At 39.4% G+C, this 27252-nt stretch overlaps 1 protein-coding gene across 1 annotated transcript; it reads right to left on the bottom strand.

The window, feature by feature from the left end:
• Positions 1-17526: 17526 nt before the first annotated feature.
• LOC148009951 (putative inactive receptor kinase At2g26730) lies at positions 17527-21330 on the bottom strand. The gene is made up of 2 exons (XM_087672366.1): positions 19173-21330; positions 17527-18709 (listed from the first exon to the last, which is right to left on the bottom strand). The coding sequence occupies exons 1-2, from the start codon at positions 20524-20526 to the stop codon at positions 18033-18035; spliced, it is 2031 nt and encodes a 676-aa protein (XP_087528492.1). The 5' UTR covers positions 20527-21330; the 3' UTR covers positions 17527-18032.
• Between the last annotated feature and the right edge of the window lie 5922 nt (positions 21331-27252).

The raw sequence follows: 27252 nt of genomic DNA, 5'->3' as shown, positions 1-27252 counted from the left end.
CACGCTTTGCACAGATGGCCACAAGGTGTATATCATCGAACAAGTCGATGAGAAACCCCTCTGCAACTGTTTGTAGGGCCTCCATAGCTGCAGCAGTCCACCTTCCTACTAGTGGGCCATCCCGCACTCGTACCCAAAATCTTCCCATCCCTTTCAGCTCCAAGTCTTGCATGACTTCCCGAACAACCTTATGAAAATAAATTTTCGGGATGAGAAGCTCATATCCACGTTGAATTCTCCTTATCTCTCGAAGGGCGACAGTGCTCGGTTTCCATCTCCTCTTCTTCTATGGTGGTCCTTGTGCTCTATGGGGAGCACCTATTGCTGCACTAGAGGAGGCTCCACCTTGTGCTCCAAGCGGCGGGCCTTGGCGTGAGGTCTTCTCGTGGCCGAAATGGCAACATGATTGCTTGGTGCATGCCATGCAAGCTCGAGGAGGGCAAGATGGAGAAGAGACAAAGGTTGGGGATGTGAAAATTGAGGAAGCAAAGAAAGCAAGATGTGAAAATGAGAAGAAGAATGAACTTTTAACATATTTAAACCCCAAAATCGGGTTAATGTAGCTTCATACGCACTATCCATCGTGTGATCATAAATCCATAACCTTTTATCGGAATGTGACGAAACTTCACACGTGCACTCGTTAGGTGGCCAAGAGTCTAAATTATTTTTAAATTAAAAAATGCATGTAAACCCCTGGTCTGAATTCTGGCACCTGGAGCCACTTTCCTGGCAAGAAAGACCCCTACCGAAGTCTGGCGTCTGGAGCCACTTTCCTTTGGACCAAGGGTTTGTATGCATTTTTTTTTCAAAAAAAAATAATTTTGACTCTTGGCCATCTAACGAGTGCACATGTGAAGTTTCATCGCATTCTGATACAATTTAGTATTTTAAAAATTATCCCACACCAAAATTATGGATGGATTGATAATTGAGAAATCAACATCGCAACTACTGGCCCTTAGAAACATCACACCACCACATAGAATATATAGAGGCATCATTACTAAAGTTTGCAACAAAAATGGCAAATTTTTGCATGTTTTTCCTATTGAAATTGACAGTGCTAACAAAAATTGTAAGTAAGAATTGAAAATACAGCGAAGATGCACAGTCAAAGTTGAGAGTGAAGGATAAGTGTAAAATTTTAATTCAGATTTTAAGGACGCATAAAATAGTTTTGCACTGGGACATAGTCATATGTCCGATACACGAGGATAACACTATGCCAAAAAAGATAACATTACAAACAGTGTTCATTCCATTGGAACGAATGCATCCTTCACTGCTTGAAGATTTCTTACAAGTTGGAAGTCCTTGGAAGTTACAGTGATACACTTCGCATGTATTGCACAATGCCGAGCATCAATCATCAAGTCAACTGAAAAGGCCTCTATAGCACACTGTAGAGCATGAAGACGTTCTTTTGTGAAGCGATCAGGTCTATCCTAACCTTGTGCCAAAAACCACCTCCTACTTTCTGTGCGGTAAAGGTCTTGTACAATCTTGTGAACAAGTCTCGAGAAGCTCACCTTCGGAATGATGGGATCAAAAGAGCGTTGATACCTCCTAATTTCTCTCAAGGCCACTAAACCTGGCTTCCACTTGCGTTTCTTGTGGGGATGCTGAGGAGGACCCTTGTGAGGCCAGCTTGAGGAAGGTGGGTTAGGTTGAGAAGGGGGTGCATCTGAGCTAGTAGATGCTCCAAGGACTGAACACGATATGGGGCTCTGAGCGGAAGCTTATTTGCAACTACCTTAGACCTAGCCATATTTCTTGCACAAGAGGTGTGAAAACTCAATGAATAAGATAGAAAGTGAAACCCTCTTTTATATAACCCTAAACTATAAGACTCATTCACATAGATGCACACTCTCTCTTTCTCTCTTAAACTATGAATTGCATTCACACTAAACACATTGTTCATCTTACTATCTTAGCTCTCTTCGAACCCATTTGCTGCCTTGTCAAAGCCTTGTTTCTAGCCACTTGGCATGGTTTTCTTTGGCACTTGAGGCTTCATAACGCACTCTTTTAGTGACACGATGTGATTCCATCATGTCTGCAGCCGATTCATCGGCACTTTCATTTGCTCTTTTTTGTGAGAGTTTAGCTTCATCTGCTATTATAATCCTATACCACCAAGACAGCAATTGGATCATTGGATTGCTACCATTCACCCCTCCACCATGATCAATTTTTATTTGGTATACACCACGCGCTATCCAATGTGAATTTTCCATCCCTTGTGTGGACCGAATTCCGATGCTTCCCTTTTCTGCAAAGTATGGCCCATGTGCCTCAAGGATATGCTACAAAGACACATATCACACATGAGTAAAACTATGCTCAATAGTTTATACAATTCATACAATTTTAAAATATTAACTTAGTACGCACCATGTAATGTGTGATAAAGCTTTTGCCCCATGCTTCCACCATGTTTTCATAGAAGCTATGCACATCATTGATAAAATCTTGCTTATCTTCATTATTAAACACCATCTTGCGAAGTAAGGAAGCCAATTTTTTAAGACTTATCCAAACTTTAGCTTTGGCCAATCTTATTTTTCCTCCATTACTTCGATCGAGAACTGCAAAATGTAACTTTTTCCACCCATTGTAGTCCTGCAGCCTATGAACCATGGCATTCCCTTCCTCATTGATAGGTGTTGAGACAAACTTCCTAGTCTTTGCTCCTCCAAAGCAATGCTTTTTTGGCAAGTTACCAAATTTTCCTGATCTCTTCTCATCTTTTTCAATCGTCACTTGATGCTTGTGTAGCCCAATTTCTGATAGCACTTGCTCCACATTCCTACACGTTGCAATGGCTTCTTTTTCTGGTTACATCCTATAAGCAAAGCAAATGTATTCATATACAAGTTTCTCCACGATTCTGACAAAAGCATGCAATGAACAAATGTGAATACGATCCAATGGAATGTTGAAGATGGGCTTCCAAGTGGGATCTTCTCTATTACGCGTCGGTGCAACACTTGTCACCCTTTGCCAATTCTTCTTTCCGTCCTTTCCTTCTACCCTCTCTGTCAATAAATATAGGCATGGATTCTTTGTATTTGCACCATTTGAGATTCCACACATGCATTTTAAAGTTTTCAAGTCTCCTACAAGATGCCATTCAACCAAGTATTGACCATACCCTTCAACCGAGAGCATCTCACCATGTTCCTGACGATCAATTATGCTTGGAATGCTTGTGTACATAAAGAACAGCTGCAGCACCTCAAATGTTTCCTTAGGAACTTCAAATGCAGTGAGCCACCACACATGGCGCTCAGATTGAACACTAAAGTTCCCTGGGTTGTTCCTGTCAAATTGCAAAGCTCTATTCATCAGAGTTACACTAACTCTTTCAAGCTTTACTCCTTTGATGACCTCAGTTTCATCTAATTTTATAACAAACTGCAATTTACCATTACATTCCTCAACAGACATATTGTAGTACATTACCATTGCCGACTGCACCTTGTACAAATCTAAATAGTAATTGTTGAGTTCGGTGAACTTCATCTTATATGCATTTTTGGTCCCAACCTTTAGTGTTTCCACGCATTAAACATGCATGGGATCTCATATCAACTCCAAAACCTTTGTATTAAGTTGTCGTTGGGCCTCTATTAACTTTGAAGGTTGAGGAAGAGGCACGATTCTACTTCTCTTCGGCACACGACCAAACCCAGCCTTCACACCTTTGAATATCTTTGAGTAAGTCGTTGTGCTAACATTGGCCCTATCACAAATAGATTGTGCATCCACAGCTAAGGACTCATTTGACACATCTTTTAATGTGCACTCAATCGCCTTTTCCTTCATAGCCTTAAACTTAGGATTGCTCAAATTGTTTTCCAATGTACTTGCCTTCAGCAATCTACTAATACACAATCCAACCTCACCCTCACCTAGGTTCTCTTTCCGAGCTACCTTACATGCTTTGATACGTCGCTTCCACTGGCCGTTATTCACAATTAACTCATTGATTGGCTTCTTCTTTCGTTTCCGTTCCTGTGTTAGCTTGTTGTTGATCTTTCTCAAGTTGTCCAATTGTACCTTTGCCTCCTCATATGAGATACTAATGTCATGGATAGTGTCCTTCCTTAAAATAATTTGATTGTTTTGTTGAACTATAGTGTCATTCAACCGCACCACTTGTCCAATGAGCTGTTGTATATGAAGTTGATGTGCAACGATCACATCATGGCAATTTTTTATGGTTGCTTGGCAAGTTGTAAATACTTTGAACGCCTGATCATTGAGCCACCTAGTATAACCAAGTAACCCATTTTCACCCTCGCACACATACTTCAAAAAATTTGTGATTCCTGAGAAAGTTGGAGGTCTATTGCTTAAGGGGTCAATTGGGTAGATTCCCCCATCAACCCACAAATCCACATGTTTCAATCCCATTTTCCTGTAACTCTGCAAAACCTAAGAGTTGACACTGGTATGCTGGGTTCTTTTGAATAATGGGGCATATTCAATCTCTACCTCAATATGCAACTCCTTCTTTCCTGTATTCATTTTACTATTAATAAAAACGGGGAGCCTACTTGGTTGTCAGAGGAGGTAGAGTGGAGATGCATAGAGAGACACACAAAGGTGCCAAGGGAAAGGAGGGTGTAAGTAATTCACTGTGTTAATGAAGGTTGCATAAACACAGAGAAGAGGTCACAATAGAGCCATGAGAGAGTATAGATATGGGGGAAAATAGCTATGAGGGTAGGGATGTCCAAGACTTTTCATATTTTAGACATTTCTATTTTACCTCCAAAAACACAAAATTTGACCAGTTGGTTTGTTTTTTGACCAAAAGCTAGAATATAAAAAATCCCCAAAATATCTTAAAATGAACTTTTGAAATTTCATTTTCCTTGTTCTCAAGTAAAAAAATCAATTACCACATATCTACTAATCATTTTGCATTGAAAACGAAGCACCACACTCCTGTAACTAACTCCTTTTTTAATATAAAATTTGGTTGAAAAAGACTTCTTGAATGAGGAGAGAGAAGGAATCTGAGTATATCTTTGTAGATAATATAAAAAAGGCAAAACGAGATTGCAAAAGTGAAGAGAGAAGAGGATTATTTTACTATTCTTCTCTCATCTTTTCCTTGTTTTAAGGAGGAGAGAATATTTAAATGAGAAGTTTCTCAACATTAGTTTCAAATGCACATTGCAACAAAATACATCTTCTTGTAGTTCAATATATAAATATTTATCCTAATTTATCTAAAAGGTAAACTTTATTTCATGATGTCTCAAAGGAACAAATAGGCACAATTGAGAGGATATCTTACCTATAGGTCTAAGGTCTTGAGTGTATGCACATAGTTATGTTGTTTGAGTGTCTAAAGAAATGGGTTATGAATGAAAAGAAAGGGTTTACAAAGGGACTCCAAAATAGGAAAAAAAAATAGTTGTCTTGGTCTTGAAAAGTGTGTATCTTTTTGAAAAAAATGATTTTTTTTTAATCTAGGACTATTGACCACCTTTTGAGAAGTCCTATATAAAAGAATTCTATATTTCAAACAAGACATTTATAAGGACATAGTTAATTGCATTCCAAACATGTTTTTCACAAGAAGAAGTCTAGTTTTAGGATGTACGTGTCTCTTGAAAGATATCAACCACTCAAACAAGCCAAAATCTCTAGGTCTAATCTCCATCTCCCAATCTTTTATGAAACTTTGATGTTGAATATTGCTAAATGAATTTCTACCCAGGGTTTCAATACTTGCAAGCCTTACTTTCTTTAAAAATGGGTCGCTACTAGTGAGATTGATAGTTAGTCAATAGTTGTCTTGAGAAATACAACTTTTTAGGGATCTATGCATGTTATGGCCTAAAAAATCATGTTTCTAAAGCCAAGGGAAAAAGCATATGATCTTGTGTCCTTCTTTGCCATTGTCTTATGAAACTCGAATATGATAGCTTGTACTACTTTTCCTTATTACTATTTCACTTTTCATAAGACACACTGTAGGGTTAAAGTATCTAACTTTGTATCCTTCTTCACCATTATCTTCTAATTTTGTGTCATTCTTTACCATTTTCTTATAAAACGTGAATATGATGGCTTATACTACTTTTTCTTCTTAGTATTTCACTTTTTATAATACATATTATCCTTCTTCACCACTATCTTATGAAATGCGAATATGATAACTTCTACTACTTTTGCTTCTTTAGTATTTCACTTTTCATAATACATAGTGTAGAATTTTCACCATTATCTTCTAATTTTGTGTCATTCTTTACCATTTTCTTATAAAACGTGAATATGATGGCTTATACTACTTTTTCTTCTTAGTATTTCACTTTTTATAATACATATTATCCTTCTTCACCACTATCTTATGAAATGCGAATATGATAACTTCTACTACTTTTGCTTCTTTAGTATTTCACTTTTCATAATACATAGTGTAGAATTGCAGCCTTGACCAAATTTTTAAGTCTTAAGTATTTTCTTTATGGATCCAAATTTGTAACATAGTAATGGGATACTATAAATCTAAATTATTTTTGGCATCATTAACATTGGATCTTTTGCAAAGCAATCAATGAAAATGGCTCTAGTAAGACCTTGTAAATTTTCTTAATTATTTTATAAATCATTTTAACATGATAATTAAGGACAAAATCAACTACTAGGAGATAAAGTATAATCCTAAACAATTATATTAGAAGATTCATCAAGCTTAAAGTTAGCCAAATTTTCTAAGCCAAGCAATATTATTTCATTAATTCTTTGAAAGAATCCCATGGAAATATCAAGGTGTAACTACAACGCTTCAAGGTTTCTCTCATCATTTGAGCTTTTTCTAATTATAATTTCTATTTTTTTTTTTCTATTGAAGCATATGGTTATCAATTGTATCCAACCACAACAAGAGAAAAATAATCAAGGCAAGAACAAGTTTTACAAATATATTTAAAAAGTTGATGATCAAAGAGACAAGAAGACCATGGAGAGTGTGAAAATGGACAAGGAATAAGATCTTTGCAAAACCATAACAAACTATAGGCATATTCTCAATACCTATGGCAACTAAAGTATCAAAGAAAATGTAAAAGACTCCTAAAAAGGATGTCTCTTCTAGGAAAAGTCCTCATAAAAAGCAATAGCTTTTTTGTATTGCCTTGTAAATACTTATGTATGTAATTATGATGAAAGCAAAGAGATCTGCTTCAATATCAATTGTTAAAAATATATTGAAAGGAAAGAGATATTTGCTTAAATATATTTATATTGTATACTCTTCTTCTTCTGTTCTATATCTACAAAACTTTTTAACACAAATATTTGTCATTAAAGAAGTTGAATCAAATATGAATCCATTTTCTATCATTTTAAAATTAATTAAACACTAATATGAATGTGGCATAAGCGCTTGGGTACCTTGTTGAACTCGAATTTCTCCATCCAAAGTGGATGAGGGAGAGAAGGGGGGGAGAGAGAGATGTCTTGTTGAACGTTGAATTTTTGTATCCATGGCTATGTGTGCGTGCCTCTATGTGTGCGTGTGTGTGTGTACGTGTGCGTGTGCGTGTGCGTGTGCGTGCGCGTGTGCGTGGAGGGAGGGAGGAGAGGGGAAGGAACAAGCCAAATAAGGAGGGAAAAAGACAAGCTGGAAGTTTGACACACCCAACATTTTGTGATTTGAATTTAGATTTAACATGATTATCATGCAATCACGATCATGTCAGTAATGTGAAGTGGACAAGACCCTATACCATTAATATAAAGGCTACTATAATCACAATACAAGGGATAAAAAGTAAATACTCAAATAAAAAATCATAATTATAAATATTTATTTTTTAGAAAATAATTTTTACTTTTTTTAAAATATATGTTCCATTATAAAGGCTTTACTCCTATTGGTCTAAAACACACACACACACACTCTCTCTCTCTCTCTCTCTCTCTCTCTCTCTCTCTCTACATCCTAAAAGGAATTTTTGAGACCTCAGAGTGTAACAATAATGCATGCTAAATCATATTGAACTAGTGAGGCCCATATTAGTGTAAAATTGGAACAGTGGTTGGGGTTGATGTGGGATTTGTATTTGAACCAAGCTTCCCGCATAGTAGCTTTGTTTATTGTCGTAGGAATGTTGGCAAAATGGGAAGTGATGACTAAGAGTCATTTCCAAGTTAGGGAAATCCTTGACCGCAAAATTTTAACTCCCTAAATTATGGAGTAGCATAGTCTAGTCCTCTTGAGTGTACTATATACTCCTAATAATCCACTTATTTTCCAATTTGTCAACTACTTTTTCCAAGCTCGAGATGCCTAGACCTCCTTGTTCTTTAGGCAAGATGCATGTGATCCATGCCACTATCAGAATTTTCCTATTTGTTATCTTTTATAACCCATAGGAAGAATTTACACAAGCCTTCTATTTCTTTGATGGAAGATTTGGAGGGCCTCCAAAATGTTGGAGGCCATAATAATATGTTTGAGGACTACAACCCTACTTGTTGCTAGGCTTCTCTAAAAGTCCTTCTAGTAAGTTTGATGGAAGATTTGGAGAGCCTCCAACATGCTAAGAAATAAAATTGTAGAGGCCATAATAATATTTTTGAGGACCACAACCCTACTTGCTAGGTTGCCTTTGAAAGTCCTCACAATATTCCAAATTATTCTAAATCATAGAGACGACCCAATGCCATCTTTGTTTCATAGAGACCACCTAAGAATCCTAATGGAATTCCAAGTAGTTGGAAAATCAGACTGCTCTCAATGCTTCTCTGATCTTCATTGAGTCTTGGGGTGGTTTGATCAGACTTTTAATGCTTGTCTTGAGTGGGTTTGCAACAGATCTTGAAGCACATCAAAATTCTTTGATACATTACCAAAATGTTATCAATGATTTGTTACCATAGTTGACTGTGCCGTTTGTGTCATCGGTAAAGCCATTGAGGATCATTTTCTTTTGATCATTTGGTTAGTAGAATACCTTTTATATTTCCTACTTAAACTTCTTTTTGGACCAACTACCCCAAGGCATCCACTACAATAGAAAAAAGAAGAGGGGCTAGGGAATAGCCTTGTCTAATGGACTTCTTGATTGGGAAGGGATTAGTTAGAGCTCCATTAATAGTGACCTTAATTGAAGTATTATCAAAGAGAGAAGAAGCAAGAAAATCAAAAGTCCACCTGGAAAAATCTTTTCGCATAGTGAAAGGATTAACAAAAGGACTATCTTATTATGGAATTATGTTTATCACTGTATTTTGCTAGAATTATGAATTTATGTCTTATCTATCACGAGTAAAATCAAAATCATGAAATCATCATGATATTTTACTAGCATATGTGTGATAAGCCACGAATCATGTGGCAAATGAATAAAATCCACAATAAATTTCAACAAAATAGGGAGATTATACCCAATCTTGTGTCGTGCAAGTTTTTGGTATTCTTTTCTCTCATGCAAATTGTTCTCTTTTTATTTTATTCTCAATTATATTCTAACCTATGGTGAAGGCAAGCAACATTGGTATCACAACAAGGTGATTGGGAGATGCATCTACATCAACAAGGGAGCCATCCATCCATCTTGAAGTCTACATCCTCATCCACATCAAGCTTCCCTGAAATATCCATTGGATGAATATTCCACCCAAAGGTTTTTGCCTACATGTTGGTCTTTCAAGCTACTTCAATTCCCAAAGTCAAAGTAATAAATGAGGCCTCTCTAAGAGTATAGCATGCCTATCTAATGAAACTCAATATGGCACAAATTTTTGGTAATCTATCAAAGCCTAATTAAGGTAACTTTTATTTGAAACTCCCTTGGAATAACTAAACTCTATTATCTAAAACTACTTGAGCCTACCTCATAGAGAAAGCTCCACCTCAATCCCACAAGGATGAACCTAAAATATGGCCTAAGTTATTACTATGATCTCCTATATCGACATTATCTAGTGTAAGCTTGAGGTGACCACTTTGCTATCATCCCTCAAACTAAAGTGGACCATTATGTAGCATGAGCTTGAGGTGACCATTTTGCTATCATCCCTCAAACTAAAACAAACTTGGTTCAAAGAGAGTGAGAAATGAGGGAGACAATATTAATTTATCATCATTATCTAACTTGAGCTTGAAGTGACCACTTTGCTAGCATCCCTCAAACTAAAGCAAGCTTGGTTCAAAGAGATTAAGAATCAAGGGGGAGTATATGTATTGATTCCTCTATCCATAAGGTATAGTCTCGACTCTAGTCCCCCTAAAATGACATTGGATAGAATAGCACTTCAATTTTTCTATGGAAGCCTCTTGGCTAACCATGATCACCCTATTATAGCAAATATCCATTAGGGATCTAACCACCCACTTCTCTCGAAGAGTAGTCACTAGTTTTTTAACTACCCTAACACATTTTAGTTTGACATATAAATCCAGCTTCATTAATTTACCTATTAAACAGTGTTTCTTCACATAAGTCTAAGCACAAACATGAATACAAGGCAAAATAGTCCTTTTGAAAAATAAAATATTTATTCAAAGTTATTATCTTTATTCTAAATATAATGGTTTTTCCAATCCATATCAAGACTCTACCTAAAGGCCCAAAAAAACACCAAGTCCGCTCTCAGCTAGCATTAGAGCCTACCAAGAGATCCACCTTGATGAGCTCAGGGTTAAGTTGGTCATAGAATGCCTAAGGAATTGCAACCAAAGCCCCTCCACCCCCATGCTTCCTTGGTACCTCCTAGCTAACTATAAGTCCCTATGGAGAAACTTCTTGTATCAAATGTCAATCCTAACATCTAGAGTGATAATCCAACTCCTTGATAAAGGGCTAGCTAAAATAATCTTGGGCATCCAAGAGTTAACCTATATTGGATAAATTGTTTCTTAGAATCCACAAACAATTCAAACATTCATTGCAATGTAACAAGTAATATAATAAGTATACTTATGCATAAGTGTATTTTTCTAAGGCCTAAACTTGCAAGCATAGGTTTTGCTTGACGTAGGTCATGGCTTTGGTCATGGATCTTAGGTATTATTGATTTGATACATTTGCTACTTTACTAAATTTTCCAATAAAGAGTTGATGTTTCTCTAACCCTTGCTAGATCCATCTCTCTTTACTAATTTAATTTCATGAGATAAATAAGGATGGTGTCTAACCAACATCCTTAGTTATCTTAACTTCCTTTGAGGTTTTATCATATAAAGATTTTCTTTCAAAGATGGAAGTTAAATCTGATGTTCAGCAAAGCTACTTATACTTTACCCAATCAATCATTTCATCATTGCAATGTAAACATCAAATTGTTTTAGAAAGTTCTATGGATGGGCTAGGTACCATCACATGAGGAGTTATTCTTATTGGGATTCCCCTCCTAAGCACCTATACTTTTGCCCATCTACTTGACTCTCACAGTGTCCGCAAGGATCTTGGAACTCAAGTAAATTTGACCTAAGTTGTTATTATTATTTGACTAATACTTCTATTTTTGTTTTATCAAGATTACTTTTCAAAATACAAGCAAGACACATGGACTTGAGTTGGTGTGATGGGAACATCATTTGTACATGCTATTATTCATCCAGGTCCAACATTCCTTCATTTTAGGGTCATCTTATGCATGTAAATTGTCCTAGCATATTCCTCATCTCACTTCTCCTTCAGTCTTTGTCAATCTTCTAAGGCTTGCACATCCTCCAATTAAGGCTTTGACTAAGCAAAATGATAAGATTTAAGAGAGATATAGAGTTTGGTTGAGCAAGAAGAAAAAGTGAACTTGGTAGTAAGATAAAGAAGGAGATATAGTACTTCTAGATACCAGATTTGTGATTTTTTAATGTATTCTTGGGTGGTTTAGGATGGAGAGTAGGAGATCCGACAAGGATAAAGGTGGTGATTGGACAAAATAGTGATAGGGAATGTGGAAGGAATTGATACAAATAGTTGGGAAGTCATTAGGACTGATTTGGGGGATATATGAATGGAGCGAGGAGAGTGACTTTAACAAGCATGAGATCTTCACTCCATCTTTTTCGTGATCAGGTTAGGTTACTTTGTAGACTCATACAAGCAAGAGATGGAGCTTCTAGTTAACATCGACAATGATGATGTAGATGATCATAGTGACGGGTCAATGGCTGTCTACTGCGAAAGGTTTTAAGTTTTTGTTTGATTTTTATTTTCAAGACTAAGGCCATTACATCCTCTCCCCCTTGGAGGATTTGAAATGTCTTCATCTTGAGAGAAATCAGGGATATTGTTCACATACAGCTTCCTCATCAATCCAAGTGGCATCCTCTTCAAGATAGTTCTTCCACTAGATGAGGTATTCTCTTAAAGTTCTACTTCTATGGATTCTCTCCTTTACATCAAGCATTCTCTCAAGCTAGAGCTCAAGGACTCATTGGCTTGATATTACAATTTTTTATCATCTCTTACATGATCAGGGTTGGGTACATAGGCCTTTAACAAACTAACATGAAAGACATTGTGGATCTTTAAGTGTTCAGGAAATTCCAACTTATAATAATTGGTCCCTAGGCACTTGAGGATCTTGTATGGTCCACAATACCTTAGGCTTAGTTTTTCTAATTCACCCAATGGTAGTGAACTCTTCTTTGGGTGGACAATGAGAAATATAATGTCCCCTTTTTTGAAGATCCACTCGTCTTCCAAGATCAACATAGGCTTTTTGGAGATCCTTAACTTGAATATCTTATATTATGGCCTTAATTTGTTCATCCATCTCCTTTACTATCTGTCATTTTGACACTTTGGGAGTATGAGGCATTGTAAGCAAATTCCACCACAGATAGATATTACATTCACTATTGAGGTTATTTGCAATAGTATGCCCTTACGATGTCTTCTATGATCTGATTAACTCACTCTGTTTGGCCATCAATTTGTGGGTGATATAATGTACTAAAGCATCGTTGTGGATATGCACATTGTTTTGGGGTCAACTTTCTCACAAATTGTAGATTGAATGAAATGATTGCAAAGTGTCAACATTATCCTTAGACTAACACGTGCATATAAGTCACATGGTATTTAGAATTCAAGAATATTTTCATATCCCATAATTGTTTGTAGATCTTATTTACTATTGCCTTATGCTCTCAATCTATGATTATTACTTAGCCAGAGGTAAAGTCAAGTTTATCATGTATTTTCCAGATGCATAATCCTCAAACATTTTCATAGGATCTCTCCCATATGTGCAACCAAAGCAAGCCACCCTTTGCAATAGTGTCAAATACATTGCAAGTAAGTAATGTGTATTAAATATTCCGCAAAGCCTCTAACTTCTTGTATAAATGCACTATGGCATTTTAATCATTCCCTAGCACAACTCCTCATAGAAAACATTATCTCAAATTTTATATTATATCTCTTTATGTTCTTTCTTACTCCACCAACCCTTAATGTTTGGCCATACATTTTGTGAAAGTGGATTTCATTGTAATATTGGTACCATTGCCAAATGCAAAATTGGGAATTATGTGTCAATCAACTAGTCAATCCCATTTGTCTATTCTATATATTATTTAGAGCTTTGCCTTGGGGATCCAGAACCAACCAGAAGGTTCCCAAGCTTGCGTGGCACAACATAGAGGAGAGGTTTGATATAATAATGAAAAGGGAAAAGGTGAATCCTTGAAAAGTTGTTAGTGGCTCTCTCCCTCTCTCTCTCTCTCTCTCCTTTTTCTTAAGTAAGATAGATATTTGATGTTCAAGAAATAAAGAGGGGTTTCTTTTGAAGGGTGATATGATAATGAAAATAGGAAAGGTGAGTCATTGAAAAGTTGTTTGTGGCTCTCTCACTCTCTCGAATTATTTTCTAAATTGACATATGAGATGAAATTGTATGATATATTTTAATGGTTGAACACGTGCATCCAATGTGTACATACTCTTAAAACACCCACAAATGCAAATACACTATTAGAAAGAGAGATGAATCTTCTTGTATACTAACTGAAGATTCAATGTTGGTACCATGTGGTAGCTCTCACCCCCCTCCCCGCAATTCACACTATGCAACCTATGTGTTGACCCATCCGTCCACCCATGCGTCGACCCGCCTCACAATCCACCCACAACCCCTGCCCACAATTCAACACCCATGTGCCTCCAACACATACATGCACACACACAACCTCTCTCTCTCTCTCTCTCTCTCTCTCTCTCTCTCTCTCTCTCTCTCTCTCTCTCTCTCTCTCTCTCTCTCTCTCTCTCTCTCTCTCTCTTCACACACATGTATAGGTAATTATATAACATTATATATTACATGATTATATATGTAACTACATATAACGTATTCACATAGACGTCCATGTATATAATTATTTAACATTATATCTAAAGTATTTCTTCATATAATTATATACAATGTATATATGTATATATATACTTATGAGTATAGTACATGTTAATTTAACATTACATTATTATGTTGTACACGTTAACACATATATTATATGTTAATTATAATCAAAATTAATGTAATATTAACTACAATTGTATTATACACACACACAATGTATACATGTATTTATATACTTATCAACATTATACATGTTGATTTAATGTTACATGATTGTGTTAAATATGTTAATACATATACATTATATACAACTTATTATCAAATTTAATATAATATTAATTATAGTTATTATTTGTGTATTTGTTGGTCCCGCCATTCGCCCTTGACACACCTCTCTCTCTCTCTCTCTCTCTCTCTCTCTCTCTCTCTCTCTCTCTCTCTCTCTCTCTCTCTAAACATACATCACATTAAAATATCTTAGCCATAGAGTGTGTGCATAGGGTTTAGGGTTAATCTTATATCTAGACTATCACCTTGCAAGTGCATAACAAATGCTAACCCTAGTGCAAAGTATCAATCTAAAACCAATGTGAAGCACTAACCTAACATCGATGTGAAGCACTAACCTAACATCGATGTGAAGCACCAAGAGAATCTAGGCACCAAGCTCCTAGTTTTCATTTTATCAAAGCCTAGTCAATTGTTTTATTATAATAATAGGAATAATAAATACAACACGATTCCTTACTTAATTGATATTTTTAATATAAATATATTTTTATTGAACTAACAATATTAAAATCCAATATAATGTTAAGTGTTAAAATTAGTTCTCTTGCTAATATTGATAAATTTTTTGGTTAGTTAAAAATATTTTCTTTTTTTCTTTTCTAGTATCTTCATTTCTCTCTCTCGTCCCTTTCTCACATCTTTTTCCCTATGTCTACTTATTTCACTATCCTCCATCTACCTTTAACTCCCCTCCCCCTCCGCCGTGAATTTCCCTATGTCTACTTATTTCACTATCCTCCATCTACCTTTAACTCCCCTCCCCCTCCGCCGTGAACCCCCCCCCCCCCCCCCCTCTCTCTCTCTCTCTCTCTCTCTCTCTCTCTCTCATGTTTACCAACATGCTATCTACCTCCAAAAGTGCTTGTTGTGACCTTGCCTTTGCAATCTCCCAATGGCTGCCACTTAGTTTGTCATTCACTCACAGCCTCATGGATTTACTGAGCCATTCACCAACTACACCACTCCACTCTCTCAAGGTCCATTATATGTATGTGCTTCCTTGCTAGCCACCTTGTTGGAGACACACACACCAAGAGCTACATGAGCTTCTTCCAATATCTATCTCCTACTCTTGCTTTTTGGAACCCTTTTGTGTGTGTGTGTGTGTGTGTGTGTGTGTGTGTGTGTGTGAGAGAGATTGACTCTAGTTCTGGGTGTACATGTGTGACTGTTGTTGATTGGCACACTAAGAATCCCTCACCAAGCGAGATTCAAACAAACCTTTTCCACCACACCTCCCTCCCCACATAGGCTTGGGGGCTTCCTCATTGTTTTAGGATCCCTATAAAAAAGTTTGGGATTTTCAAACCAACCCTTTAAAAAATACATAGAATAGAAAATTTGTCATTGTATTTCTTGAAAAAAAACTAATGAAGCTAATGTAACCATGGTTCAAAGCAAATTTCTTTCAAATGCCCAGAATTTTTCCAATCATAGTGGTGTTAACTGCAGAGCGCATATAGGAAAAGTGGCCATATTCGCAAGCAACTAACCATGACTCACCCAATGCCCATCCTTACTTTGCAAAATAACATTTCGATCAAGGTTTTTTCTTTTCAAAAGGATTTGTCATCCAATGGAAAGGAAGAAAAATGTATATAGAATTAGTCGGTTCGACAACTACAATGTCAATGTCCTGTCCCCCCGCCCCCATAAAAAGAAAAAAGAGCCACACTCTGAGGGCGGTTTTCTGTGAACTGAATACACACCATGCATGCACTCAAAATTTTACCAACAAACATGCATATTCGAGTTTTACAGCCGCATTTCGAGTATATTCTCCATGCAAGGGTTGGGGGGGGTTGGTTTGTCTTTTATGCTTTTTATAAAGTAAGCTGCGTACATCGCCCAAACCAATCAACCTGCCTGGGGGCTCTTATTTCTATCACGAGAGGGAATGAAACGCTGGGGCTGGCTCTTGTTTATCATGAGAGCGCGAGACAGATACACAGAGAAAGACAGAGAGTCTAGAGAGAGTGTGTGTCTTCTCAGCAGCAGCAGCAGCAGCAGCAGCTACTGTACCTGGCATGCTAGGTAGCAGCTTTCCAACTATTAAAAAGCCTGAGGAAACGTTGGACATGCCAGCTGGTCATTATCATTATTATGATTATTTTATTTATGAATTATGAATATGAATATGAATTTACAAAGAAAAAAGCATGGACGCCGCAAAAAAGGAGCACGGTGAAAAGAGAAAAAACGGTGCATGGGGGAGGAGGCGGACAGAGAAGCCTGGAGAGACCCGCACACACGGGAAAAAAAACAAAATAAATAAAAATGAAAATAACCGCCAGAAAAAGCCTCTCCCGACAAACCCTTTTCCTTTTATTTCTTCTGCCTCCAAATTTGACCGGTCCCCCCCTCTTTAATTTCGGTCGGCATCGCCCGTCCTTCGCTAATCGATTTTGGCGTCACCAATGGGGTTGTTTTTGCTTTTTTTAACAGCGTTTTTATTACCACACTTTCGTGCTTTTTTTTGTTTTATCACAGAAACAAAATTTTTGAAATTCTGGTCCCAGTACTACTGCCTACTGCGGCCAGTGCCCACACACAACCTGCCTGCCTGCCAGTATGCAAGTTTGCAAATTGCGATAATGGATTTTCTGAGTTGCGTGCCACAGGTCGTTCTTTCTCAACAAAATAATTTATAACGGATTCGAATTCAAAATCTTTGCGGAATCCAGACTGATGATGAGTAAGTCGACCTGACGCGCACTGCAGCCGGCCGGACCCCGGCCTCTCATCACCAGAGTACCCTCGCAAACCATAATCCCTTTCCCATTACATTTCCTACCGACATCAGGATTCCCAACAAACCATGCAATTTAACGCAAACCATAATCCCTTTCCCATTACATTTCCGACCGACATCAGGATTCCCAACAAACCATGCAATTTAATAGGACTTTTGCTTCCAAAAATTCAACCAAGGGCGATTACAATGGATAATTCAGATGCAATTTAGATACAAGAAGCTGCAGACAGCCAAGAATGGATATGGATTTACGCCTTCTTGTTTGAAGAGTTCTCCTTCTGGTTCTAGCAACTACGCAATTGCAGAGAGGCTTGGAGCTTATTAACCAAATAAGCCATCGGTGCCTCTTTTATGTAATAAATCAAAACACAAACATCTTTCTGGAGGAGGAAAGCGGGTTGGAAGTACCAGGCTTTAATGAAGGCTTGAACAGGGCACTGGCTCCCTCAAATGCAGACTGTGAAATCCATCCAATTCACGTTAGGCTATGAGGGTAGCATGACCCAAAAGGAAGTTACCGGAACAGCATTCAAACCATGCTGTTTAGAGACACAATCCATGAAAGCTGCGAAAAAAAGAAATGTTCTCAATACCCTCTGCTGTTGATTAATTCATCATCTTAGCAGTGCCTTTGTGTCTAGTCTCATGGTGTGATCCTAGCTGGGGTGAGGGATTCTGGGGGTGTCCTGTGTGGTGTATGTCCATTAGACTCCTTAGATTTGTCAGAGGAAGACTGTCTATTGCCATCATCAGTTTCAAATGCTCTCACATCTTCTATCATCTTCACAACTTGGACCATTGTGGGCCTCTGATCGGGCAAGGTGGCAACACAAGCCATGGCAACTTGCAGCATCTGCACCATCTCCTCTTCAATATTCTGATACCTCATAAGCTCCACATCGAAGACCTCTGCAGTCCATTCTTCTCTGACCACAGATTGGACCCATCTTGGCAGATCAATGCCCTCTTCGCTCGATGTTTGAGTTGGTGCCTTGCCTGTAAGAAGCTCAAGAAGAAGCACACCAAAGCTGTACACATCTGACTTCTGTGTCACCTTCCTTGTTTCTACCACTTCAGGCGCTCTGTATCCTGTTATGCGTGATGCAGCCGGGCTTGATCCAAACAAGGGGGCTAGGCCGAAATCAGAGACACTTGCGGTATAGTCCCTTGACAGAAGGACATTAGAGGATTTAATGTTCCCATGGACAAATTTGCTTCCACCTCCCTGTTCATGCAAGAATGCTATACCCTTCGCAGCTCCCGTGGCAATCCTCACCCTAGTGTCCCAGTCCAGTGGAGTCCTGCCGGACCCTTTGCTACCTGTTTTAAGGGACAAATGACAGCATATATGTAGTGCGTGAGATTGAATCCAACACATGAATCAGAAAATAATCAGAAGGCAAAAGCAATGATGTGTGTAAATGATATGGTGGAGCACTACCATCAATAAGCATTTAACCTAGAACAGTTCAAAGTACTAAGCAACTTCGTCCTTCTATAAAGCGCAACGAAATGGCATCAATGTGAGAAGGGAATAATTGCCGCAGAACTACTTCCACTTTCCTAAATCTGATTGATAAAAGCATGCTGCAATTATTACGATCCTTGGAAAAATACTTTCAAACATCCATTTTCGCGACTGTTTCAATCGATAGATGGAATCATTAAAAGTATCCATGTTGTCAACAGTTCAGTGGGTCACTACATGGAGATCGGAGGATTGATGTGATAAAAAGTTCGGCATGTAATTAGGGAAAGCAGGAGATAGTTAGTGGGTAGTTACCGTGCAGAAGAGCTGACAAGCTACCCAGAGGCATGTAGTCGTGCAACAGCAGCTTCTCGTCCTTGGAGTAGTAGAAAGCTCGGAGGGGCACCAGGTGCCTGAACTGGAGGCGGCCCAGCTGCTCAATGATCTGCTCGAATTCTTTTCTGCCGACGGAGACGTCCTTGAGGCGCTTCACGACGACAGTGGAGCCGTCCTCCAGGACGGCCTTGTAGGCGGTGCCGACGCTGCCCTTACCCAGCACTTCGGCGGAGGCGCGGAGTAGGTCCTCCAGATCGAAGGTGTAATTGCTGCCCTGGAAGAACACCAGCTTGTTGCGCTCCGCCTCCTGGGCGGAGCTGAATTCGTCCTTGGCATCGTCCCCTAATTTGTCCGCACCCTCGGCTGCGGCAGCGCCGTCCTTGCCGCCAGCTGCGGCGGCAGCCGCCTTGCCGCTGCCGGGGCCATCGCCACGCCGGCGCTTAAGGGCCACGGCAATGCAGCAGGCGGCGACGGCGAGGAAGAGTAGCGCGGCACCGCCGACAGCGATGGCGATTATGTAGCCGGTGGAAAGCAGCGGCCGAGAGTGTACGTGCGGCACCACCGCAGGAGAGGGCGGGAGGAGCGATGGCGACGGCGGGATGCTGGGCGGGCAGGCCGGGAAGAGAGGGGCCCCGCAGAACGCGTTCCCAGAGAATGCCGACCGCCCGAACCTCATCTGAAGGGACGACGGCACCGAACCGTTGAGCGCGTTGTGCGCCACGCTGAACTGCGCCAGGTCCGGCAGGGACCCCAGCGCCGGCGGCAGTGCCCCCGTCAGCGAATTATTCTGCAGGTACAGCGTCCCGAGCCGTCGCAGCTGTCCCACCGTCTCCGGCACCCTTTCCCGGAACCCATTGAAGGCCAGATTGGCCCGCACCAGCTGCCTCAGCCCCCCGCCCAGCACCGCCTCCAGGCCCCCCGTCAGCCTGTTGTTCTGCATATATATGCTCCTCAGCTCTGTCAGATTCCCGACATCCGCCGGTAGCCTCCCGGTCAGCCGGTTGTTCCGCAGGCTCAGCACCCGCAGCGCGCTGAGGTTCCCCAGCGCCCCCGCCGGAATCTCCCCGTACAGCCCCACCGCCGGCAGGCGCAGCGAGACGACCCTGATTGGCTGCGGCGCTGCCGAGCAAACCACGCCCTGCCACTTGCAGACGCTCGCGTTAGCGGCCCAGTTGACGCGCGTGGCCGCCGCCAGCCCGGCCAGGAAGGCCGTCAGCGCCTGCGCGTCGGTGTTGACGTCCGCCGCCCGGGCCGCCGCCCACATTATGGCCGCCAGCAGGAAGCCACAGGCGGTCCAGGCCGCCATTCTATCACAGCGCTCCTTCCTCAGCATACCTGCCCTCTGCTCATTCTTCTTCTTCTTCTTCTTCTTCTTCTTCTTCTTCTTCTTCTTCTATCTGACCATGTTCCTGCAACGAATGCAACCTTGAGCCCGCAATGCCGTCTCTGTCTTTTCCGTATGCGCAAGAAAGAAACTATGGCAGTAAACAAGCTCCCTCCTTTTTCCTTATAGAGCTCTTCTTCGCCACCTTCCTCATCAACTCCATTTTCCTCTATTCTTCTCTAGTCCTGTCTCGTCCTCCTATCCATACTGTGAGAGCGTAGTATGCTAATTAATGCGCTCTCTCTCTCTCTCTCTCTCTCTCTCTCTCTCTCTCTCTCTCTCTCTCTCTCTCTCCTGTGAAGCCTCAGACACGCCTCTAATGTGGAGGGGCCCGACCAGCTCTCATGAAGGATCCAACATTGGCGAGTAGATAGCTATTCACACCTCTTTGTTGGCTTTGTTGTTGTTGTGCGGGTGGGCAGGAGTCGACTATAGAGAGGAGAGAGTAGCAGCAGCAGCAGCAGCAGCTGCCAGCACCTTCACCCTCACGAGTCACGATGGTGAATCGTGATGATGAAGATGGCAGTAAAACTCAATCTATTACCGGGGCTGGGGGGGCCAGTGCTGGTGCTCCGCCAAACGCAAAGCGAATCGCCATCGCTCGGAACAACATCAGCGTTCAGTCCTCGCATTATACAGACACGCAGAAGCTTACTTTTGCTTTATCTTTTTTGAGCCTCACAAGTGCTGCAGTTACACTAAAGAGCTAAGGGCCAAGAGTCACTGAAAAAAACAAGAGGCCCCTCCTCAACCTGAGATGTTGGAACTTGGGACCCTTGCAAATGTAGAATCCGGGCCAACTAAGTCACAAAATACCCACTTTTTCCCCACAAAATTATGACCTAGGCACCATATGTGTGTTTGAGACTTGCTGAAGCACCAAGAGAATCTAGGTGCAAAGTTCCTTGTGTGTGCGTGTATATACAAATACTAGTGTTCCTTCCACGCTTCACACCCCCAGAACACTAGGCCACTTTGTGTGCGTGTGTGCATAAGTGCGCACACGCGTGTGTGTGTGTGTGTGTGTGTGTGTGTGTGTAATATTGCCTTATTTCTAGAAAGTAAGGAGTCAAAGAAAAACATGTTGCATGATGTTTACTTTGCCTGCTAGACTTCTAAAATGTCTAGCAAGTCTTACGTCTAACACAATTGTAGTGCCTACAGATGGGCTAATAAGTGCAACTGCTACACTGGAAATAAAGATAGAGAGCATGCACCGCATGATAGAGTACTCACACAAAGTAAATGTAATCTTGCCAAAGATCAAACCTATATGAGATGGCATGGCTTTTCCACACCTTTTCAACAACTTGGAAGATCCCCTAATCTCAAATGTCTCTAAAAAGCATTAGGAGGAGTGGATTAAGATATGTAGCAATGTCAAGAGTCATTGATAATATTAAATGCATATATTTCCTTTAATAATAGGGATGGCCACCTTAGACACATATCTTGCCATTGAGCCTCCTCTTATTCAAGCTATGGGGGGTGGCAAGAGACCCCAATATGAGCTCGCTCAGGAGAGAGATGGTAAGAGTTGCAAGTTGAGTGCCAAGAATGTTGAATTTATGGAAACGGACTTCCTATCAATTGCAAAGCATGCCAACTTCGATGTGGAAGAAATTAGAATATCCTTACGGAAAGACATCAAATAGCTTAGTGAGAGCAAGAAGTCTCTAGCCACAAAGAGCAAGCCAATGGTATTCAAAGCTCTTGTGGCTTTCTCTTTGCAAAGAATCAGAAAGAGCTATGTAGATTTATCATCGTGTGGCACACTTTTCTTTTTCATGGGGAGGATTTTTATGGAGGAGGAAGTTGTGAGATGGTGCCTACAAAGATATCATGTGCACAGGATTCTTGTTCAATATAATTTTTTGTTCAAAGGCTTCTAGTTTGCATTAGTTGACCCTCAACAAGAGAGACTAGATCCTGGCTTATGTAATTGGACTCAATGTGATTTCATTTATGTTATTCCATGGTCTTCGCAATTTTCCCCAAAAGACACTCTTGTGCATGATTGCCCTATTTGCATCCCATTTCCTGAAGCATGTTGATTGGTTATGAGAGAAGTGGGTGCCTTGGTTGATTCACAGAGGGCAAAGATTTATACCTTCCAATACTTGCAAAAGGACTATTGTGAGTTGAGAAGAAAGCATGCTTTCTTTAGGACAGGTGGAATGAAATCCCAGAGTAACTTGAGGTCTTCAACTTACATGAAATCAAGATGGTGGTGGATGCTAACTTTAACTCTTTCTATGTCTATCATTAGACAACTCATTTTGTGAGGGATTGTTAGGCTAAGGCAAGTCAAAACAAGGTCCCAAACCCTATTCAAACCTCTAGGCCACAAGGCAAAGAGGAGGATATGAAGAATGTCCTACTGAGGGGCTAGCTAACAAACAAACCAAAACTAACATCACAAAAGGAAGGGATCCATAGCTAATTGATTCTAGTAAGATCAAGCGTCATCCAATCAAAGAAGCTACAAAAGGACCATAGCAAGGCCCAAATGAGAGGCAACAAGGAGATCATCCCACCTTTGGCAAAAGGGTGTAAAGGCAAGATTTACAAGCACAAAAGTAATGTATCTCTCAAAAACTTGCCATATTATCTATGACATATCATAATATTTTCGCTCCATTAATTGATAAGAATGATGAGTTTATTGAGTTTGCTTTTGATTATGTTTATGGATAGTCTCACAAAGAAGTGCTCTCTAATCTCTTGGAATGTTAGAGGGCTCTACTTTAATAATAGGAATGCTACATGCAAAAGATTGTTGCTTCATAGTACACCAAACATCCATGTTATTTAGGAGGTAAAGCTAGCACAACATATGACATTTCAAAGTATGGTGTTTCCTATTTATTTAGGATTCTTGGCACTTGTCGATAGAGGCAAAGATGGCGCTCTTCTCTTGATAAAGGAGGAACTCACACCGAAACTCAATTGGACAAATGGGGATGGTTCATTGGCAATAGCCATCGTAATCATAATTAGTGGTTTAGAGTTGAATGTTTGGTCTATGTATGGCCCCCTCTCATCAATTGAGTAGGGCAAGATTATGGAAGAAAATTAATTTGGAAATCTTGTGGGATTGTACCATCCTAATGGATTATTGGAATATAACCACATGCAAATTGAACATCAGGTGTACATCACTATGATTACTAGTGAAAGAGAGAGTTTGGATAATCTATATCACTTTCAAGATTTAATTGGTGTTATTCATATGATTTCATCAAAGATTGCTAAGGCCTTCACTTGTCATAATAAGCATAAATATGAATCCTAGCATGCTCCTAGACTTGATAGAGTTTATATTAATCAGGGGGGTTGGTGATTAGTGCCTATGCCCAAGCCTAGAATCCTATAGGAATACTTGGATTTTGATCATTCTCCCATCCAACTTACTTTAAACTTGAAAAAATGCACATGGTGGGAGAACTTGGTTGAACCAAATTGCCAAATACGCACACAAAAGATGCAAGGAAGGCTCACCCAAATACATAAGAAGAGAGATGGATTGCTTGCTAAGATTTTTCATATTGCTCAATGTGGATTGCTTCATGGTTGAAAGATCCATGACACCATCTTAAGTTTGATGGTCACAATTGAGTACACTATGAATCAAATTTTCTCTCATAAACATGGACCTAGACAAGGTCGATGATAGGATTAAATTGGATTTTTGATTTCTATCATGCGTAGGTCGGATTTTGGTATCCAATTTTGTATGATGGTCAATTCACTTTTTATTAATACCTCAATCAAGGTTGTGATGAATGGATATCCTTCTCACCCTTTCTTACTTCAAAGATTAATGAGATAAGGGTGCCCTTTGGCCTCACCTCTGGCTCCCATTCTCTTTGCAACATCTACCAATCTGCTATTGAAGGCGATTGATTTCAAGATACAAAGGGACACTATCCATAATCATCCACTTCTTAATGTTTCTTAGATGTCTAAACTCTTTATGGATGATAACTCTAATATGATTCAGGCAAATAAAGATAACATTGACAAGATCTTTGAGATTTATAAGCAATTTTCTAGTATTTCTAGCTAGTAATCAATTTTCTAGTGTTTCTGGCTCACTCATTAGTAAGGCAAAGTCAAGGTGGGTTCCATAGATGGGCTTCAAAGTGATTTGAGTTGGGGAGATATTTCATTGTCTAAGATGCCCTTTACAGATAGGGATATCCCCTTCCCAAAAACTTTGATGGATGTTGAATAAGAAGATAGAGGAGAATATTTCAAGGTTACATACCTCACCTCTAGATCTTAGCTTCGAAGGTAGACAAGGTATTGTCTCCTACTCTAATGCTTGTTGTTGTAGCCTCCCCTTTATTAGAGCACAATAGGACAAGGTTGAGAATGTATTTATGGATTTCCTATGGAGACATGGTTCCACCGTGAAATGGCATTGGTTCTCATGGGAGGTCATCACCATGGCAAGAAGAGGTGGAGGATTGGGATTGGAGAAGTTGAGTACCAAGGCATGCAATTTGGTTTTCAATTTACTAATTTGCATGAAGGTTTGCTCACTTGGGCAATTATTACTAGGCTTCCACCAAGAATCTTGGACTTCTAGGTGGCTACTAGATTAGACTCACTTGAGAGGACAAACTCACAGTTACAAGTTGCAAAATTGAAGTATCAGGCTCTAGTACTTTATAGTCATTGGTGGAACAATGGAGGGAGATTCTTAAAACATAGAAATGGAGATTTAAAACAAGTCATAGAGGTGACATGGCTTTGCTACAAAGTATTTAGTATTCCTTGCAACCTAGCAAATTCCTTCTCACCCATCTCACACAAACCAAGTCTTTCTAAAAACTTGGCAAAGAAAGGAGTTGCTAGATGGATGGATATTGGGATGAGGATGATTAGAAGATTGTGTGAGTGGATGGGATAGGGAACAAATTATGGCTAAATAAGAAGGAGAGGGGAATGGATGAATTAAGCCCTCTAAAAAAATAGCGAAAATTGTTTCCCTCCTTTATGATTGGTTGTGATGGCCTATTGAGGTATTTAGGTCATTTTAAAGAAAAATTGACCAATAAAATGAAGAAAAAGGTTTGGATTCCAACCCTCTCCTAAGTATTTCTTCATTGGGATTGAGAAGTATTGGAACATGACATATCTCAATATTTCTATGCACACTTGGCAATCTACAATCAATGTTTGTTCAACAATTGACTTTGTTTCTTTTTTAAAAGATAGTCTTAGAGATACCCCCTATTAAGGACAAGATTGCTAGTTTAAGAGAATTAAGGATTCTATTTCACATGTGCTTTGGGTCCATTAAAGTCCATAGAGTTCAATCTTTAAGCTTTAAAGTAATAAAGTGTTATCTTTTGTTCCAAATGATTTCTCCAAGTTTTTCCATGCTTCAAATGCATTCTTTGCTCCATATATATGATGCACAAGTTTATCTATATAAGGCTGGTTATAAGAATTTCTAGTACTTATCTTTGGAGTTAATTGTTGCACTACTTGTCCCCTTGAGCTACTAACATTTTTTTGACCCTAGAAGAATGGGTTCCTAGTGCTTGGCATATTTGAGCTTGTGTTGATGAGATGATACTCCACAACTCTTTTTTCAAGAGATATGTTACACCCTTTTCTCTTACCCTACCAAGTGGGAAATCCATTCCCATCAAACTTGTTAGTCTTTGAGTCCTTTGTTGTGATGCTTCAAGAGATGTGATAAGGGAAAAGGAGTACTAAGGGAGAAATCTAAAGTGAGGTACTTGAATGCTAAGAAGAGATGATAGTAGAAATGTTAAGAAGAGATGTGATGTAGGTGGGACACGCTTCCAAAAAAGCTATAGGGCCGTGTAGTAGTAGTTGTCTTTTGACAAGCCCTGTTATCTAGAGTGTGTAATAATGTGGTGGACAAGAACCCTAGCATCAACCTAAGGATTATCGAGAGTGGAGAGATCTGAAGGCTCTATACCACACAATAGTAGCTGAGACTCTATTTTTAGTAAATAAAGAGTGGTGCCTTTTCTTATGGTTGTTGTGATAAATTTCAATGCTGAGTTATAGCTTTGCTTGCAAATAAAGAATATGCCTTTTCTTATGGTGGTTGTGACCAATTTCAATGTCAAGTTGTAGGTTCATGGTCAAACTTATTCCAAAAAAAGATAAAGATAAATGGATTCCTCCTTCTAGAATTACAAGTCCTACACTATGAAAGGGTGCTATTGTGCAAAAAATGGAGAGGGTAGATGAAGAATATGATAGGTTATTAAAACATTGGAATTTGGAAGCTCAACAATGACATATCTACACCCTTATAGAGTCAAGAAGGCTTAAATGAAAACTGGGTCTTGATGTTGGTAGCGAGTCCATGTTTTGAATGTGGATGCAAGATAGAGAGTTAAGATTAGAGAGAGCAAAAAAAACTACAAACACAGCCTCTTGTTAAGCTAGTGTAAGAGAGAATATTCTAGGTTACATCATGGGATACTTTGAACACTAATACTAAAGGAGCCTCTTATGTAGGCCAGTATAGGAGAGGATGTTAGGTTATATCATGGGATACTTTGATATGATCTAAGCAATGATGTCATATCTATGTACTTGAGATTCATGCCCTCCCATCCACCAAATGAGGGAGGTTCATACGTCCAAACTAGTTGAGTTTGAGCTATAACATTCCTTTAG

Source organism: Lygodium microphyllum, chromosome 30 (genome assembly GCF_053477565.2).
Source record: "Lygodium microphyllum isolate KBCC chromosome 30, Lygodium_microphyllum_v1.1.10, whole genome shotgun sequence".
Taxonomy (NCBI): domain Eukaryota; kingdom Viridiplantae; phylum Streptophyta; class Polypodiopsida; order Schizaeales; family Lygodiaceae; genus Lygodium; species Lygodium microphyllum.
Note: the sequence above shows the minus strand (reverse complement) of the source record. Positions and strands in the feature narration are given on the sequence as shown.